At 36.7% G+C, this 19806-nt stretch overlaps 1 protein-coding gene and 1 pseudogene across 10 annotated transcripts; both read left to right on the top strand.

Moving 5' to 3' along the window:
* LOC127942277 (collagen alpha-1(I) chain-like) overlaps positions 1-3371 on the top strand; it is a 52748-nt pseudogene extending 49377 nt beyond the window's left edge.
* A 1525-nt stretch (positions 3372-4896) lies between these two features.
* LOC127942375 (endoplasmic reticulum mannosyl-oligosaccharide 1,2-alpha-mannosidase) lies at positions 4897-18039 on the top strand. Of its 10 annotated transcripts, none has more exons than XM_052538083.1 (14): positions 4897-5236; positions 6283-6409; positions 7622-7777; positions 11173-11360; positions 11959-12095; positions 12352-12461; positions 12608-12793; positions 13563-13711; positions 13876-14064; positions 14184-14374; positions 15232-15352; positions 15503-15697; positions 16052-16183; positions 16656-18039. In XM_052538083.1, exons 1-14 carry the CDS (start codon positions 5153-5155, stop codon positions 16860-16862), a joined length of 2172 nt encoding a protein of 723 aa, XP_052394043.1. In that variant the 5' UTR covers positions 4897-5152; the 3' UTR covers positions 16863-18039. The 10 variants fall into 10 exon arrangements, with proteins under 10 accessions (XP_052394043.1, XP_052394047.1, XP_052394050.1 ...); XM_052538087.1 differs by lacking the exon at positions 11173-11360 and adding an exon at positions 7919-8106; XM_052538090.1 differs by lacking the exons at positions 11173-11360; positions 11959-12095 and adding exons at positions 7919-8106; positions 8697-8833.
* Positions 18040-19806: the final 1767 nt, after the last annotated feature.

Genomic DNA, 19806 nt, shown 5'->3' with positions numbered 1-19806 from the left:
TCACACTGCATACACTTGAATGAAGAGTGTCAACATTTGATGTATTGATATAATGGCAGAACTAAAATATGTGCTATTATCTTCAGCAAACCGCTGTGGCAGAGCATCACCAAATCTAACCTTCTTATTCTTGGACCCACACTAAAAAGCAAATCAATTTGAACTACTTTGTATTCTCCAACAGGAGCTGATGTACAGTTCAGACAAGCCCAATTACCCTCTGATTCAGTCACTATTGGACTCTCTGTACCATGACATCAGGCTGCTGGTGGACCCTCCGGATGGCAGCAAGCAGCACCCAGCATCTACCTGTCTGGAGCTGTGGCTGTGCCATCCCAACTACACCAGCGGTCAGAGTCCTATCTTTCAACTTTCTGTATTTCAAAGACATGTATCTGTTTGTTCTTGTTTCCCCTTGTGCTATCGTTGAGAAAACTTTGCATTAAGATTAAGAGATTTAAAAGCTTTTGAAACACGTAGACTAAGTTATTTTGACCCCATTTAAAAAAATAATCTGTTACGACTTTTGTAACTTTTCCAGGATTCTACTACATTGACCCAAACCAAGGCAGTCCGTTAGATGCTCTTTTGGCCTACTGTAACTTCTCCGAGTCGGGAGCAGAGTCCTGCCTTCACCCGAGAGATGCACATGTAATGTTCTACTTAATACCTCACCACTGTGTTTCTTTAATGTCAAAGAACATCAATATCTTATTATCGCTCTTCCAATTTCTGCAGTTTCCCATAAGCACTTGGCTGCATGACTCGGGGAATAACAGCAAGTTCTACTGGTTAAGTTCACTGGAGGGAGGTTTTAAAGTAAGTATTACTCTTTGTCTATAGAATTTTTACTTCCTTATGGATCAAAGCATGTACTATTGACAAGAGATGGGCTGACTGTGGGATAGTTGACCTAAAGTGAAAATTCACAGGATTTGTAGACTTGGAGACTTATAAACTGTTATAATGTCTACACTTAAAAAGTTGATTGTTTACTTTTATGGTACTTTTTTGTGTTTTTTGGACCTCAACAGCCTTATTTACTAGCCATATTTGTTGTATGGAAAACAAACTAAATGATAATGAAAGTTTGTACATTTTGCTGAACTGTCCCTTTAATGCTTTAACATCTTTAATCCATTAACCAGGTTAATCGCCACTAATAATGTTGTTCTTATTACCCATAAAATTCTTGCTCTTTATTGTTTTATGTTCAGTTTCAAGCCCTGATGTTGCATACAGTAAACTGTCCTTCAGTATTGCCATCAAAACCCATCTGTCTGTCTTTGGTCAGTTTGAGTATCCGGCTCTCAGTGTGGTTCAGCTGCGGTTTCTACGACTCCAGAGCAACAGAGCAGAACAGAGAGTGAGGTACTCCTGTTACCCTGGACATCGATTGGGCCAGACACAGCGACAGGTCCAGTTCCTCACAGACGCCGTCAAGCAGAGCTATATAGGAGAAGTGCAGGATTGTGTGGTACGTGGATTCTAACAACACTAGTCATAAAAATGTGTTATTTTTATCACATTTTTAAAAGGTGAATGGTCTGTATATGGTTCATTCACTGCACTTGTTTGATCAAAAATACAGTAAAAAGACTTGAATGTACATGATACAAACCTACATATTTATAATTCATGACTGAAAACATTTTGGAACATGATTTTGATGTGCCATTTACATGGTAATGAAATGTCTGATTTTAAAATGGGTTTTAGAGGATGAATTTTGAGATTTTATGTTTTCAAGTGATATATAACTTCTGATGATTTCTAAAATGTGATAGAGAAAAAGGCAACGAGAAAGTCTTTTTTTTTAAACAAAGGTCAAAGCTCCTTTTGTAATGTAGATTTCTGAGGGTGCACTCTTGTCATAAATTAATCTATTACTTTTCCTACATAATTTTTAACAAAAAAATATTGGTAAAATATATATTTGGGAGTCTTCGACCTTTCCAACGATATATAGTTTGTCAAGATTAGATTAGATTTGATTGTAATATAGAATAGTCAACGTAGGCTTCCCGTATACGGGACGGGGTGACATTTAACAGGTTAAAAAACATCATCCGTGTTTAAACAATTGTGCTTTATCTTTAACAATCATTTTAAAACAATTTATGTTTGCTTTTGTTGTACCAGTCTGCAAAGGAAGTGGATCCCGGGCCGCGTGAGGCTGTGTATCAGTTTGAAGACATCGACCTGCTTCCTCTACGTGATATAGGAATGTTGGGCAACAGTAGCCATGAGTTTGGCTTCACCATCGGCCCTGTGTGCTTCAGCTAGAGACACCTTGAATGATAACGGTACATCCTGTGCATTTAAACTTAAATACAAGCACCAAAGAGAAGACAAAATGGGACACTCACTCTGAAGACACATGCAGCATCTACAGCTCGTGGTAAGAAAGCACTCTACACAGTGTCCTGTCTATCCCTGTGCTTCCAGACAAATGGACAGTATCTTTGTTTTTGTTTGTTTACAGGGACTTTTGTCTTTGTAATTAATGTACTTTTTTATAATAGTATTTGTTTTAGCAATGGTCTTGTAATAACATTGTAGAAGAAGCTTGGATCGTATCGAGTGTAATGACAGGGTTCTGGCGTGACCACTATGTGGTTGCATGGCTCAAGTTTCAGTTTACTATTTAATCATGTACAAATGGGTATCATGGATGAATTGGTTGTTATTCATTATAAGGCGAGTGTATGAATGACCCTTTTCCCCCTCTCGTTTAAGTGTCTAACTTGAATTGTAGGACTGATAGAAACAAAGCAAAGGTTCGGATATCAGGACGTCTGTGCTATCTTTGTGTTTTCTCTGTTCATGTCATGATTTGATTTCAGAAAAGGTCATGTTACCTAAATATTGTTTAAAAAATGTATGTTAGATTATTTTATTTTTACAATACAGAAGTAACCGTTGTTTCAAAAATAATACAAACAGCTGCAAAGCTGGTTAATAAATGTACAAGCAGTGATCTGCATTATGGCTCTGATACTGAAAGTCAGTACACATGCATAAAATCATAGAGACAGATTTCCTTCAGTTCACATTTACTGTATGTAGGTCTCAGGGAGCACTTACAAATATGACAAATATTTAAAAGAATACACAAATGATATAGGTAAAATAGGTTAATATGTTAAGATTAATCAATACAAGCCAAATACAAGTGTATTTCATCGTTATTCATTTAGACACGGGTGCTTTGTTTTAGAAAACGTTTTGCTACAAAACATTATGTACTGTATATTGTGTTTTCTATGTATTTGTGGTGACATCGGAAATCACATGCTGGTCATCCGTTTGAGCATCAGCTATAAAAAGTACATTAATGTATCATTTAAGTCGTGTTGGACAATTTTGTGTCATTGTGTGAAACATAAACATTTCTTAAAAACTGCTTTGTGAAGTTGTTTTTTTGTTTGTTTGTTTATGTAACAGCAAAACATGCTAATGAGGAAAACTGCAACCCAGGTGTATCTCAGAAGTAGGGACTACTGTATCTACTTTTGCACAGCGGCCCCTAGAAGTGCCACCCTTTGCCTGTATTTATTTTCTGAATGCAGTCATTCGTGTCCTGTAATCCGTGTGGGATTAGGACGAAGTGGGAAATCTACTGTACACTGCATGCCTGAACCTGCCATGAAAGTTTTCAAAAGTTCAGATCTGGTCATTGGGAATGGAATGGACGGTGAAAGACTTCTGAGTGTCTGTAAGGACTTCATCCTATTTTTTTGGCTGAACATCATGAAGTAGGAGGATCGTCAGTCCCAGATAACAGAGATCAGTAAAGTGTTTTTCATTTCACAACACCTTCTAATCTTTATATATATATATATATATATATATATATATATATATATATATATATATATATATATATATATATATATATATATATATATATATATATGGTAAAACTTTAGTATAGGGTCCAATTCACACTAATAAGTAGTTGCTTATTAGCATGTCTATTATTAACATATTGGCTGTTTATTAGTGCTTATAAAGTACATATAATGCATGACATCGATAATCCTACCCAATACCCTAAACTTAACAACTACCTTATAAACTATTAATAAGGAGTAAATTGAGGCAAAAGTCATAGTTAATGGTTAGTTAATAGTGAGAATTGGACCCTAAAATAAAGTGTGACCATATATATATATATATATATATACATATATATATATATATATATATATATATATATATAAACACACACACACACACACATTTCATTATATAAATTCATTTATAATTAATTTCAAGCCTCTGTATTTTCAAATGTACTGTAGCAAAATTCTCTAGCTGTTTATTTTACATATATACACTATTATGCTATATATCACATATACACTATATACAGTATTTTTGATATATTTTTCTATTTGAAGTACAGCTAATGTTTAAGCATATTAAAATGCTTCATTTTTCATATTAATATATACTATATATAAATACATTAAAGTACTATCCAGGAGGATGGATGCGTGTATTTATGTATTTATTATAGGTTTTAGTTTAGTTTTAGTTTTTAGTAAATTAAACTTATATTCAAGTGTATTAAAATACTTCGTTTACCCCATATAACATTAAATTGAGATTTTTTATTTGGTTACTGTACGTACACCAAAATTCTACATGGGACGATTGATTTCCAAATATAGGTCTTTTTTATTTGTGGTAACGTTTTTGCAATTTGATTTATAATCAAGCATTATAACAATATATGTTTTAAAAAATTGTATAATCAGACTATGTAGTATAATCATTAGTATAATCATGTTTACTGACATTGTTGAAGCGAAATATCACGTTTTTTAGCTCTAGTAAGGGGCAATGAACGTGTTAATAAAAGAGGGCGGAGTCCGAATGAATGACGCGTGAGGAAGGATCATGTGACATAGTAAGAAGCCGTCACATAAACATTGCCCAGCACACAGCTGTTTAACTAGTAACAGCGTCCGTGCTTATTTTCCTGAAGATTGACATATATTATGAGCAGACTGCATGTCAGCCTAAATGAGCGTTTTGTGGGAAGAACACGCGGTTTGTAGATGAGCAGAGTTATTATGGAGGAGTGATAGAGATCTGCTGCCACCTACACACTGAGTGTACTCTATTAATACATGCACAGTGGATGGGAAGCATTGGCTGTGACCTCCTCCTCTTCATGCATATAGATCCTCCTCCTAACCAGGAGCAGCAAGTTGTCCAGAGAAAGGTAAAACGAGGATGCGTCTCGAGGCCAGTTACTGCCTTACCTGTGCAGATGTGTTAAGCTGTTAATACAGAATGAATGGATTATTCTCTTTCTGATCATTTAATTTTATTTTACTGTACTTTATTGGTATACCAAACATTACATTATATTTTTGGCAACATATATATGCGCACTGTTTTTAAGAGAAGTCTCTTCTGCTCATCAAGGCTGCATTTATTTGATCAGAAATACAGAAGAAAAAAAATGTATATTGTGAAACGATAACAGTTTTTATTTTAATATACTTTAAAATATTATTTATTCTTGCGGTGCAATATTGAATTTTCATCATCTTTGCTACAGTCTTCAATGTCTGTGCATGATCCTTCAGAAATAATTCTGAGGATCTGTACATCACAGAAATAAATTATATTTTAAAGTATATTAAAATATTTTTAAAATGGTATTAATATTTTGCAATAGTGTTTTATACTGTTTTATATATATATATAAAGGACATTTATTTAAAACATTTATTGCGTGTGGTACAAACTTTTCAGTTACCTCAGGACATGCTGCCAATTTTGTGACAAAATTACATTTTACAGCAAAATTCAAAATGGCTAAAAGTAAAAAGGCAAAGGTTCAAAATTCTATATATATATATATTGGCAGGCCTGTTACTTTAAATCTGTCCCATCCAGTAAGCACAGGTTGGTATGATAAAAACCAAATGGACTTAAGCTAATGTTCCTATACCCTCTTACATGGCTCTCACAGCCCTGGGACAATGAGGTGAATGGCACTGTCCCATGATGTTGTTCTCAGATCAGATGGATGTCAGTGTGCCTTGGTTTACTCCAGATTTAGTCCGGTGGTAATTAATCTTGTGAACAGATCTGTATTTTACACCTTGATTCTTCTCAGGGACCTGCAAAGATCAGCGTTGCTGGAGCAATAGACCTTCATGTGCTCAGCTCATGTTACAAATAATGCTTTGTGGGAAAAATCACTTGATATCTGTGTCATTCTTGTCTTTTTTTCCCTCTCTCACCTATTTGATCCAGTGTCTGAGTGGTGGCTGTATTAGAGATGTACTCGCCACAGAGGAAGGACTTTGTCTCTCTGACGCTGGGAGAGCAGCACAGCCGCAGATACACCAACGCCAAGCACCGGAGACAGTCCTGCTGGAGGGTTAGTGGCTGGGGATTTTCTGCTTAAAATGCCATCTAAACTCTTTACCTTGTTTTGCAGGACAGAAATGTGAAGCATTATGTATTTTTTTTCATTTATTAGTGATGATGTTCGAAGGCTGATGGCTTCTAACTCTTTATTTGTTTGCGTAAATGAGTGTCATTTCCCTGTCTGCGAGACGTCTTGACATCTATTTAATATTCTGAGAACAAAATGCTGCCAGTGTAGATGTCGTGTTTAGTCCTAGCCAAGCCAGAGGTGTCAAAGCCCTTGTTTCTTCCCCTCTTTTATTTAATCTACTAATTTGTGTATACTTAATTATCTCCAAAAAGCAGACATGCACTCCCTGCTTAGCTAAAACACACTCGTTTTGCTTGAAAAAACTCACCTTTTAATAAAAAAAAAATATATATATATCTTAAAGGAACAGTTCACCCAGAAATTAAAACTATGTTATTCTATTATTGAATCACTGTTATGTCTATCTAAACCACATGCTGTTATTTTTTTTCCCCATGGGAACCCAGAAGGAGGATCTTGTTCATGCAACAGCAGTTCAATGTCATTGAAGCTTAAAAATATGAAAATAAATAATTATTTATGAATGCAAATTGTTAACACGTTTTAACTTGGTCTATTCCTCTCACAAAGCTACGGACAGCATTGATAATGATAATAATTGTTTTACTTTAGCATCAGATCAGCATGTTAGAATGATTTCTGAAGAATCATGTGAAACTGAAAGCTGAAGTAATGTCAACTGAGAAATCAGATTTGATCATAAATTACAGTTAAAAATATAGCAGTTCAAGTTGTAATGTTTCTAGAACTACAGTTTTTACTGTATTATTGATCAAACAAATGCAGCCTTGGTGAGTATAAGAGACTTCTTTCAAAAACATTACAAAGTCTGACGGCTGGTTCAAACAACGTGGGAGAGAAAATGTAAGACTTTATTGAGTGAGCTATACCTTTAATGTCTTCCATTATCTAAGACTCATGTCAGTTGAATTAATTAGGCTGATAAATAATCTTTACTGAATAAAATAAAAATCTTGAGTGAGGGGAAAAATCTTATTTTTGTTTCCATGTTGCTGTATTTTTATTGCAGTATATTTGGCAATCATTGCAATTGCCACATCAAGCCATAAAATATAAAACTGCTGCACTTTCCTCCAATTGTCCTCGAATTTTTTGTGTTTGTTTTGGCAGAAATGGAAGCAGCTCTCTCGGCTTCAGCGCAGCCTGATTCTTTTCCTGCTGGCCTTCCTGTTTATCTGTGGGGTTCTTTCCTATCCCAGCCTGACGGAGCAGTGGAGAGGTACTTCATACAAGTCCCCTTTAATGACATTTCGCAGGATATGAAAGGTGAAAACACAAAAGGTGGATGATTGGTACAACCTCTCTGCCTGTTTACATTAACTGCTGGGGTAGACGTTTTATTAAACATCATGCCTTTTGCCATTAATAATTCACATGGGTTGAATTTATGTGTGTTTTCTTCTCTAGGACTCTCTGATAGGTCGTTGAAGGAGGACTGGGTTGAAACGGATAACCGAGGTCTCAGGCCCATTCCTCCTGTCTTCATCCCAAAGCTCCCACCAGGAGTTGTCCCGGGGGTCCAGGACATCCCATCAGAAGTGATGCCGGAAATTCAAAGACCAAGCATTCCATTACTTCCCAAACCTCCAGCTATGGTTAGTAGGAAGACTTCTCAGACATTATGGATAAGTAAAATAGTATGGTTAATTTATAATTTCTCTACTCGTTTGCAAAGTATTTTACAGCTCCTGTTGAAAAGATCAGCTTAAACAAGAATTGAGTTGTAAAATATGTAAAATGTTAAATCTTCCTCATTCTAAATATTTTTTCTCCAATAAATAAATATTATTAAAAATTGTATTAATATATTAATAAATGAAAATGATACAATCTTAATTCAAAATAAAAGCATATATATATATATATATATATATATATATATATATATATATATATATATATATATATATATATATATATATATACTGTATAAGTTAATATTAGCAGTTATAAAGAAAATAAAAATAAAAACATCTAGTATTTCTAAATTCTAAATAAAAAATATAAACAAATATTGTTTTGATATTAATATATTTTAATATTATATTAATAAAGTAAACCATAACGATGCTGATCTAAGCACACTAATTCACCTAACTTTTAAGATACTAGATTAAAATGATAGATTTGACTAGTTTCTTCACCTACTCTTGTCTTTTTATGTTGTGTGGTTTTGAATGTGCAGAGGAAGCCCCCTAGCAAGCGTGGTCCTCCAGCGCTGCAGAAGCGAGGGAATGTGTCAGACTGGCAGCTGAAAGAGGGAGAAGAAGCCATGGTCAAGAGAGATGAAGATGGAGGGAACGAAGCAAAAACAGTCATTAGGTTTGCTCTGATTGCATTCAAGAAATGAGGCCACTTTTTATTAGAGCGTTATGATGATGATAATTTGCATAGGATCAGACATTGACATTTATTTATTTTTGGCTTCGTATTTAACCCTTTGAATAATTAGAGGTATTAAAGCTCAGACAGTAATTATGATTTTTATTTGCGCTTTTTGCTATTACGGTGAATGAATCACTGGGTTGGATGATAGATGAACCGAAGTAAGAACTGATGCCAGTTTTTGAATTCCTAGTTGGCGTGGGGCGATGATCGAGGCGGAGCAGGGGACGGAGCTTCAGTCTACTGCACATGGAAAAGAAGGAACCGAGGCTGATGCCGAGGATGCTGCCAGCTTAAAACCAGGTATCAGAATTCATCCCACAATTTGAGGTATTTGTCTGTCCAGGTTTACGTGCCAGAGTTTAGCTTGTGCTTAAGATCAACCGTCAAAGACATTTGATCATCTTCTCAATATTTGTCTGTGACTTATTTGTTGTACTCGTTCACAGTGAAGGCCGTGGATCATGTTGAGGCAGTGCGGGAAGCCTTCAGGCACGCGTGGAAGGGCTATAAGGCCTTTGCGTGGGGTCATGATGAACTGAAGCCCGTATCTAAGACCCATGGAGAGTGGTTCGGCCTGGGCCTCACTCTCATAGATGCACTAGACACCATGTGGATCTTGGGACTGAAAGACGGTGAGCCTTATAATTAATAGTTATAGTTTCATGATCACTGTATGCAAATTTCAAATCTGTTCTTTGTTTTCTTTCCAACTGTCAACATGAGGGTGAGGTTTCTTTAGCCACAGGCACTTTTAATTCCCAGAAGTTAAGTATTATTAAAAGTGACCGTTTTAAACTTTTTTTTTTTTTTCATTTTTCTTTTTTTTTTTTTTACTTTCAGATGGCTTTTATGTATGGATTTTATTCAGTTTGTCTTGCCAATTTAAAATAGAAAAGTCCCTCCATAAAAATACATTTAGTTATTTACTGTGTAAAAATGATTTAAAAATCAAATACAGTGTCAGTGAAGTGCATTCTTGAGATGAAATATGTAAAAAGCAAAGAAAATAAAGAAAAACCCAGGCAAATATTTTTACTTACTGGCACATAAAATGTATTTTTTGCGTGTCATCAAGCTGCAATTTATTTTATTTTTTTCTTATTTTTTCAAAGAAAACTTTATGATGACCATTGCAATCTTTCAGGCTAAAAAGCCTTTATGATCAGATGGCTACATACAAAAAAATCTAAAAAGCCTCATTTCCATATTCTTTATTGGACATTGTTAGTAGACACATTTAAATAAACTAGATAGTGTGTGGAAAGTATAGTAACTAAGCAATAAAAACTTCAAATAATGATGGAATTTTTTTTATCTTTTGTCTTTTCCTCTCTCTCTCTCTCTCTCTCTCTCTCTCTCTCTCTATCTCTCTCTCTCTCTCTCTCATTCTTTCTGTAATAGAGTTTGCTGAGGCCAGAAAGTGGGTTGAGACAGAATTGTCCTTTTCCAAGAATGTGGATGTGAATCTTTTTGAGAGTACCATCCGTATACTGGGGGGTCTCTTGAGCACATACCACCTGACTGGTGACACTCTCTTCCTGGATAAAGCTGTAAGCACGTAGTATCATCTCCATTACAATTTATTTTTGTGCTAGTAAATGTGAAAGTATAGCCATAAAGGTTGACAGCTTTTGGCTCATACAGCTAGGTCTTGTGATGTAACATTTTTAATAGACCGCAGACCTCAATACATGTTGTGTCTCTTTTCTTACAGAAAGACATCGGGTCCAGATTAATGCCTGCCTTCAAAACCCCGTCTAAAATCCCCTACTCTGACGTGAACATTGGTGAAGGAACTGCTCACCCTCCACGCTGGACCACAGACAGCACAGTCGCAGAGGTGACCAGCATTCAGCTGGAGTTCAGAGAGCTCAGCCGACTCACAAAGGACCCACAGTACCAGGTACTTAATTTTTTGTATTTGAATTTTAATGTAATTTTTCACATTTCGAAATATTTAAAAGCTTTGCCTATTTTATTACTTTATTTTATTTGAGATTGGATGCATTCCTCTGTTTTCAGAATGCAGTGGAGGAGGTGACCAGACAGGTCCACCGATTGGAGGGAAAGCGTGACGGTCTGGTGCCCATGTTCATCAACACAAACAGTGGGAAATTCACACGTCGAGGGGCCTTTACGCTGGGGGCCCGTGCGGACAGCTACTATGAGTACCTGCTCAAACAGTGGCTACAGAGTGGCAAGAAAGAAACTGATCATGCCTTTTGCCATTAATAATTCACATGGGTTGAATTTATGTGTGTTTTCTTCTCTAGGACTCTCTGATAGGTCGTTGAAGGAGGACTGGGTTGAAACGGATAACCGAGGTCTCAGGCCCATTCCTCCTGTCTTCATCCCAAAGCTCCCACCAGGAGTTGTCCCGGGGGTCCAGGACATCCCATCAGAAGTGATGCCGGAAATTCAAAGACCAAGCATTCCATTACTTCCCAAACCTCCAGCTATGGTTAGTAGGAAGACTTCTCAGACATTATGGATAAGTAAAATAGTATGGTTAATTTATAATTTCTCTACTCGTTTGCAAAGTATTTTACAGCTCCTGTTGAAAAGATCAGCTTAAACAAGAATTGAGTTGTAAAATATGTAAAATGTTAAATCTTCCTCATTCTAAATATTTTTTCTCCAATAAATAAATATTATTAAAAATTGTATTAATATATTAATAAATGAAAATGATACAATCTTAATTCAAAATAAAAGCATATATATATATATATATATATATATATATATATATATATATATATATATATATATATATATATATATATATATATATATATACTGTATAAGTTAATATTAGCAGTTATAAAGAAAATAAAAATAAAAACATCTAGTATTTCTAAATTCTAAATAAAAAATATAAACAAATATTGTTTTGATATTAATATATTTTAATATTATATTAATAAAGTAAACCATAACGATGCTGATCTAAGCACACTAATTCACCTAACTTTTAAGATACTAGATTAAAATGATAGATTTGACTAGTTTCTTCACCTACTCTTGTCTTTTTATGTTGTGTGGTTTTGAATGTGCAGAGGAAGCCCCCTAGCAAGCGTGGTCCTCCAGCGCTGCAGAAGCGAGGGAATGTGTCAGACTGGCAGCTGAAAGAGGGAGAAGAAGCCATGGTCAAGAGAGATGAAGATGGAGGGAACGAAGCAAAAACAGTCATTAGGTTTGCTCTGATTGCATTCAAGAAATGAGGCCACTTTTTATTAGAGCGTTATGATGATGATAATTTGCATAGGATCAGACATTGACATTTATTTATTTTTGGCTTCGTATTTAACCCTTTGAATAATTAGAGGTATTAAAGCTCAGACAGTAATTATGATTTTTATTTGCGCTTTTTGCTATTACGGTGAATGAATCACTGGGTTGGATGATAGATGAACCGAAGTAAGAACTGATGCCAGTTTTTGAATTCCTAGTTGGCGTGGGGCGATGATCGAGGCGGAGCAGGGGACGGAGCTTCAGTCTACTGCACATGGAAAAGAAGGAACCGAGGCTGATGCCGAGGATGCTGCCAGCTTAAAACCAGGTATCAGAATTCATCCCACAATTTGAGGTATTTGTCTGTCCAGGTTTACGTGCCAGAGTTTAGCTTGTGCTTAAGATCAACCGTCAAAGACATTTGATCATCTTCTCAATATTTGTCTGTGACTTATTTGTTGTACTCGTTCACAGTGAAGGCCGTGGATCATGTTGAGGCAGTGCGGGAAGCCTTCAGGCACGCGTGGAAGGGCTATAAGGCCTTTGCGTGGGGTCATGATGAACTGAAGCCCGTATCTAAGACCCATGGAGAGTGGTTCGGCCTGGGCCTCACTCTCATAGATGCACTAGACACCATGTGGATCTTGGGACTGAAAGACGGTGAGCCTTATAATTAATAGTTATAGTTTCATGATCACTGTATGCAAATTTCAAATCTGTTCTTTGTTTTCTTTCCAACTGTCAACATGAGGGTGAGGTTTCTTTAGCCACAGGCACTTTTAATTCCCAGAAGTTAAGTATTATTAAAAGTGACCGTTTTAAACTTTTTTTTTTTTTTCATTTTTCTTTTTTTTTTTTTTACTTTCAGATGGCTTTTATGTATGGATTTTATTCAGTTTGTCTTGCCAATTTAAAATAGAAAAGTCCCTCCATAAAAATACATTTAGTTATTTACTGTGTAAAAATGATTTAAAAATCAAATACAGTGTCAGTGAAGTGCATTCTTGAGATGAAATATGTAAAAAGCAAAGAAAATAAAGAAAAACCCAGGCAAATATTTTTACTTACTGGCACATAAAATGTATTTTTTGCGTGTCATCAAGCTGCAATTTATTTTATTTTTTTCTTATTTTTTCAAAGAAAACTTTATGATGACCATTGCAATCTTTCAGGCTAAAAAGCCTTTATGATCAGATGGCTACATACAAAAAAATCTAAAAAGCCTCATTTCCATATTCTTTATTGGACATTGTTAGTAGACACATTTAAATAAACTAGATAGTGTGTGGAAAGTATAGTAACTAAGCAATAAAAACTTCAAATAATGATGGAATTTTTTTTATCTTTTGTCTTTTCCTCTCTCTCTCTCTCTCTCTCTCTCTCTCTCTCTCTATCTCTCTCTCTCTCTCTCTCATTCTTTCTGTAATAGAGTTTGCTGAGGCCAGAAAGTGGGTTGAGACAGAATTGTCCTTTTCCAAGAATGTGGATGTGAATCTTTTTGAGAGTACCATCCGTATACTGGGGGGTCTCTTGAGCACATACCACCTGACTGGTGACACTCTCTTCCTGGATAAAGCTGTAAGCACGTAGTATCATCTCCATTACAATTTATTTTTGTGCTAGTAAATGTGAAAGTATAGCCATAAAGGTTGACAGCTTTTGGCTCATACAGCTAGGTCTTGTGATGTAACATTTTTAATAGACCGCAGACCTCAATACATGTTGTGTCTCTTTTCTTACAGAAAGACATCGGGTCCAGATTAATGCCTGCCTTCAAAACCCCGTCTAAAATCCCCTACTCTGACGTGAACATTGGTGAAGGAACTGCTCACCCTCCACGCTGGACCACAGACAGCACAGTCGCAGAGGTGACCAGCATTCAGCTGGAGTTCAGAGAGCTCAGCCGACTCACAAAGGACCCACAGTACCAGGTACTTAATTTTTTGTATTTGAATTTTAATGTAATTTTTCACATTTCGAAATATTTAAAAGCTTTGCCTATTTTATTACTTTATTTTATTTGAGATTGGATGCATTCCTCTGTTTTCAGAATGCAGTGGAGGAGGTGACCAGACAGGTCCACCGATTGGAGGGAAAGCGTGACGGTCTGGTGCCCATGTTCATCAACACAAACAGTGGGAAATTCACACGTCGAGGGGCCTTTACGCTGGGGGCCCGTGCGGACAGCTACTATGAGTACCTGCTCAAACAGTGGCTACAGAGTGGCAAGAAAGAAACTGAGTGAGTTAACATCAGATACAAATGCAGCTATGACTGACCGTTCATAAATTCAGCACTTAGACTGAGTGTCAATACCCCACTGGTGCTTTTAGCTAATGGGTTCCAGGGAACTGGCGATGCTTACTGAGCCTAATGTACTGAGGTTATGATCCTGGTCACAGATGGGGTGATATGATTGATTCCCATTGTCAGTCACTGAAAGGGTGAATTGCACTGAGAAAGAAAAAAAAGACTGAGCATGTTTTAATGCGTCACTTCTCATGGTTAAGTATTAAGTCGGGATGCACAGTATATATCTGTATATTCTGTCTTCCTGTTCTCTCTGCCAGTGCGATTCAGTCTCTGTTGAGCTTGATGTCTCATTGTCATTCACATCAGAGCTTCTGTTCACACCTGAGTCTCGTTTGCTGTGTTGACATCATATGCACTTGCTTCTAGCTGATGTTATTTTTTTCATTGGGTTCGCTTTTGAATAATTCAATAAAAGGGTGTTCACTGGGGTTCAGTAGACACTGACTTTTAATGAGGTTTGATAAATATCTCTGGCCTGGAATATCAAATCCAGTCAAGACCAGGTCAGTGATGGATATACTAGCCATTGACGGGGAAGGTGGTCCATTTAAATGAGCTCTGCATCTATCCTGTCTGACTAATCTCACTAAGACCTTGATGGGGTTGAATTGCACCCCTAGCTTTCTATATGTTGGATTTTATACATCACAGACAGGTATGAGGATCATCTGAAGTCTGGGATGCTCTCATGCACAATTAAAATGCAATGGTTTATTTTGCCTCTAGATGGCAAACTTAATCACTGCAAATCAAATGCAGAGGACGATGAGTGTGTGTCTTTCTAGGCTGCTGGAGGACTATCTTCAGGCTATAGAAGGTGTCAGAAAGAATCTCTTGAGACAGACCTCTCCTAGTAAACTGACCTTTGTTGGGGAGCTGTCCAACGGCCGTCTCAATCCCAAAATGGTGAGTCATAACTTCACCACATGTCTGCCACCAAGTATCGTTCTAAAAGGAATTGATCACCAAAAAATAAGGAGGTATATCTGGTATTATTTGCTCAATCTCATGTTGTTTGAAACTTGCATGCTTTCTTTCTCTCTCTGTCTGATCTAGGATCATTTGGTGTGTTTTCTTCCTGGCACGCTGGCTCTCGGTGTTCACAACGGCCTGCCCACTGATCACATGGAGCTGGCTCTGCAGTTGATGGAGACGTGCCATCAGATGTATGCACAGATGGAGACGGGCCTGAGCCCAGAGATTGCTCACTTTAACCTGCAGTCCAACAACGGACGGGACATAGATGTGAAGGTACATTAACCTATACAGTCACCACTCATTTCTGACAATAAACTCCCTGGGCGTTTGGAGCCGTGGCCTTAAACTGCTGATGCAGGTTTTGGAATGGATCCATCTTTCATTTTCTCTCCTTTTGCTTGAAATAAAATGGTTATAACCCCCACAAATGGTGCAGAAACTGTATTCAGATTGTGCAGTCAAGGCCTTTATGTTTATTTTTTGTAATATAATATATTCATTTAATATCTGCTCTGAAGAACAAAAAAATATTTCTGCTCTTAGCACTGATGAGGATGACTTTTTTTTTTTGTTGGTGCCCTTTTACATGAACGGATATTTTTTTCCTCTCTCAAAATGTGTGTGCAGCCTGCAGACAGACACAACTTGCTGAGACCTGAGACCGTTGAGAGTCTGTTCTACATGTACAGATTCACCAAGGACAGCAAATACAGGGACTGGGGCTGGGACATAATGCAAAGTTTCAACAAGTACACCAGAGTGAGTGAGAAATGCACAGTCATTTTGGTCTACATGCCAAAAAGTCCAAAAAGTCCCAGTTTATAAATAGCTGATTTTCCAAAAAAATATAACAAGGATTTTACAATTGAAAAAATGTATATTAAAAGGAAAATATATATATCTTTTTTATTTTAATTTAATTGTTATTTTAATGTTATTATGCCATTATAGTATTTATTCATATTTTGAATTGTTTTTATTTTCAGAATTTTGTTTTGTGCTTTTGTAAAATAAAAAAAAGTTATGTAGTTCTATTTCGATTTAATTTGTTTTTATTTCAGCTCATTTTATTCTAGTTGCCAAGGTATATATATATATATATATATATAGTATCAGTATCAGTTGATTTTGGAAATCTATTGCACAGTATTAGATATTTATTTGTGCAGCTACATTGGGTGTCATTGCCAATGAACACAAACTTGACTTCTTTACTCGGTTCCTGTCCCAGGTCCCCAGCGGGGGCTATACCTCTATAGGTAACGTCCGTGACCCATTGAACCCTGTGCCCAGAGATAAGATGGAGAGTTTCTTCCTGGGTGAGACGCTAAAGTATCTCTTCCTCCTGTTCTCTGACGACAACGAGCTGATCAGTCTGGATAAGTATGTGTTCAACACCGAGGCCCATCCGCTGCCCATATGGCCCTCCACCTCGTGAGGGCGGAGGACAGAACTAAGACAAGTGATGCAGGCTTCCAAAGGAAGTGACCTTTCAGAGTTTCTCTGCAGGAATGTTTCTGCTCTAAACTAAGGTGGCGGGTTACACACCAATCTTTAACTGTGCATTTGAGAATTATTTGAATGCAGTGACACTCTTTATTCAGCCAGAAGATTTGGATTCACCCAGATTTGGTGGCGGTTTTATGGGTGGTAAAATAACGTAAAAAAATTTTCCACTTTATATTTTACAAGACAAGAAATTTACCTTGGGATGCCTGAAAAGTGTGACACTCCTGCATGTTGGACAAGCCCATTCAGCTGCCGCAATTTTTAGATGTTCCATCTTCCATATTTGGGAAAGAAACATTGGTGTCAGAGTGTCGTAAATCACACGGCAGACTGCTGAAATCACACACTGTAAAAAACACCAAGCACTTTTGTAAAAAAAAATTGACATCATTTTTTCTATGCGTACAGATGGATGATCTCAATGTGAGTGGCTCGCCTTTATTTTTGCAGGCTGTTACAAAATGTTTCCCTTTTGTGAGAGTCAGGATGCATTAGGGAACATATTGAGTACTTTACAGATCATCATCTTAAAGTTTATTTGGGAACTCTCTGGGATTGTGTATTTTTCTGTTATTTATGTTGACTTTAGTGTGCGTATTTCAGTGAATGGTAATGATTTGATGTACTGGATGCCGCCCAAAGCCCTGCTTGAATTCCTGCACTGTAGATTTACTTTATTATTTACACTATTTGGAAGCTGTTGTGTGGCAGCGGATGCTACATTTAGCTGTACTGCATTCAGATGTGTATAAATGTTCATTTGTTCATTCAGATTTCACAGCGAAACTACACTGAAAACATTGTTTGAAGGATAAACTGTGTCTGATCAACCGTCAAGATCACATTGAAGCTACAACATTTCCCTTGTCATATTAGAACACAGTGGTAATTTATATCCCCATGCTGCCATCGGTTTCAATATTTTAGATGATTGTAGACATTAAATGAATGAAAACACCATCATTTACTTAATCCAAACCTAAAAAACGTACTTCCTAGCCATTTCTGAATGAATTTCTCCTTTAATGTTCCACAAAAGAAGGTTTTACAGGTTTGGAATGACATGAAAGCGAATAAATGATCACATAAATTTCATTTTAGGTGAACTGTTGGTGTACAAATCCTTTATTTAGTCATATTTTTACAGTTTTTTTTTTTTTTAAATGCTTGAAAACTCATATGCACATCACTGTTCTGTATCATCTGTTGAGAGTTCATCTGCAATTTATCCAGGTTTCTCCTATCATCTAATTTCTTTGGTCAAACAGCAGTCATTCCAATCAAAACATTCAGGCTTTAACAAGATGTCAAACTAGCGCAAAATGATCCTTTATCTGAAACAATCAATTTTCAGGGTGATTGGCAATTGCATTACAATATGTCTGTTCCGTGTCACATACATCTTGGTGCTTCTAGTGATACGGTGTCAAAGTCTGCATCGCATGTGCCTTTCGATTTATAGAATACAGAGTGATAATGAAAGATGTCTCCCTGATTGCTTCTCTCGTCTCTTTGCTGCAATCAGCGGTTTGTGAATACCGTTTGTGGTGGTGAGCGGGTGTTAAATGAAGGAGCCCGGAGTGGACACGGATCTGATGAGGGTTTGGGAAGGTCATGTTGTGTTAGATGTATTAATATCCAGCACAGCTGAGCTGGTTTTCATAATAGTAACGATAAGTTTGTTGACATCTGTAAAGTATAAAAATAAATCAAATATGAACTAAAATAGGTTAAAGCACTAGTTCACCCAAAAATGTAAAATTGCTTAAAATGTACTCATCCTCAGGCCATCCAAGATGTATATGAGGTTTTCTTCATCAGAACGGATTTGGAGAAATTTAGCATTACATCACTTGCTCACCAATAGAGGAATGGGTGCCATTAGAATGAAACTTCAAGACAGGCCCGGCATCAAGAGGTCGCTTTGGGGGGCTTGGCAAAACATTACTAATTTTAAATTGAATCAAGTTTAAATCATACACCATAACCACAAAAAAAGGTGGTTTGCCAGATTTGACTGTGCAATTGCAAGCATCCAACAGCAACTCGCAAGACACGCTAGTCTACAAGACACCAACACCGATTGATCCTCTGCCCTCATGCTTCAGCTCATGCACCCCTGGATCGCCAAGAGTGCCTTTCAACCTTGCTGAGGATAAACCGACTCAGGTTAAGACATTTTCCGATCATTTGTTGCGTCATGGTATACGTCATGGGAGTGGTTGGAATACTCCATGGAAGCAGATACTGGTTTTTGTTTTCCATGCAGGAAATACTTAATTTCTCCATCAGACTCTGCTTTCACTATAAGGGGCTTCAGTGATTGGAAGCACGCTGTAGAAGCAGGAAAAGACCTTAAAAAACATTCAGCATCAAATGAACACATTACAAGCATGGCACCCAGGAAAGACAGAGAAAAAACGGCCTGAATGTGGACTTGAAATTTCCACCATGGTTAACCGTCCTGCAGACAGGAATCGCTACCACCTCTCCTCTGTAGTGGACATGATTGAAGTTCTTGTAGTGAATCATTTTTGTTCCTGTAGCTCAATTGGTAGAGCATTATTTACAAAATAAAGAATCTTCATGGAACATGATCTTTACTTAATATCCTAACGATTTTGGCATTTTGACCCATACAATGTATTTTTGGTTATTGCTACAAATATACTCCAGCAACTTAATATGCCATTCTTCTACATACAGTCTTGTTCAAAATAATAGCAGTACAATGTGACTAACCAGAATAATCAAGGTTTTTAGTATATTTTTTTATTGATACGTGGCAAACAAGTTACCAGTAGGTTCAGTAGATTCTCAGAAAACAAATGAGACCCAGCATTCATGATATGCACGCTCTTAAGGCTGTGCAA

This window comes from Carassius gibelio, chromosome A21 (assembly GCF_023724105.1).
Source record: "Carassius gibelio isolate Cgi1373 ecotype wild population from Czech Republic chromosome A21, carGib1.2-hapl.c, whole genome shotgun sequence".
NCBI lineage: Eukaryota > Metazoa > Chordata > Actinopteri > Cypriniformes > Cyprinidae > Carassius > Carassius gibelio.
This window is presented reverse-complemented; position numbering and strand designations above follow the sequence as displayed.

Excerpts from the sequence above, each read along its gene's own strand:
- LOC127942375 (XM_052538083.1), top strand. The coding sequence starts at position 5,153 with ATGGGAAGCATTGGCTGTGACCTCCTCCTCTTCATGCATATAGATCCT. Across the intron at positions 12,794-13,562 it reads GATCTTGGGACTGAAAGACG|AGTTTGCTGAGGCCAGAAAG; the intron begins GTGAGCCTTATA and ends TTTCTGTAATAG. Across the intron at positions 13,712-13,875 it reads CTCTCTTCCTGGATAAAGCT|AAAGACATCGGGTCCAGATT; the intron begins GTAAGCACGTAG and ends CTTTTCTTACAG.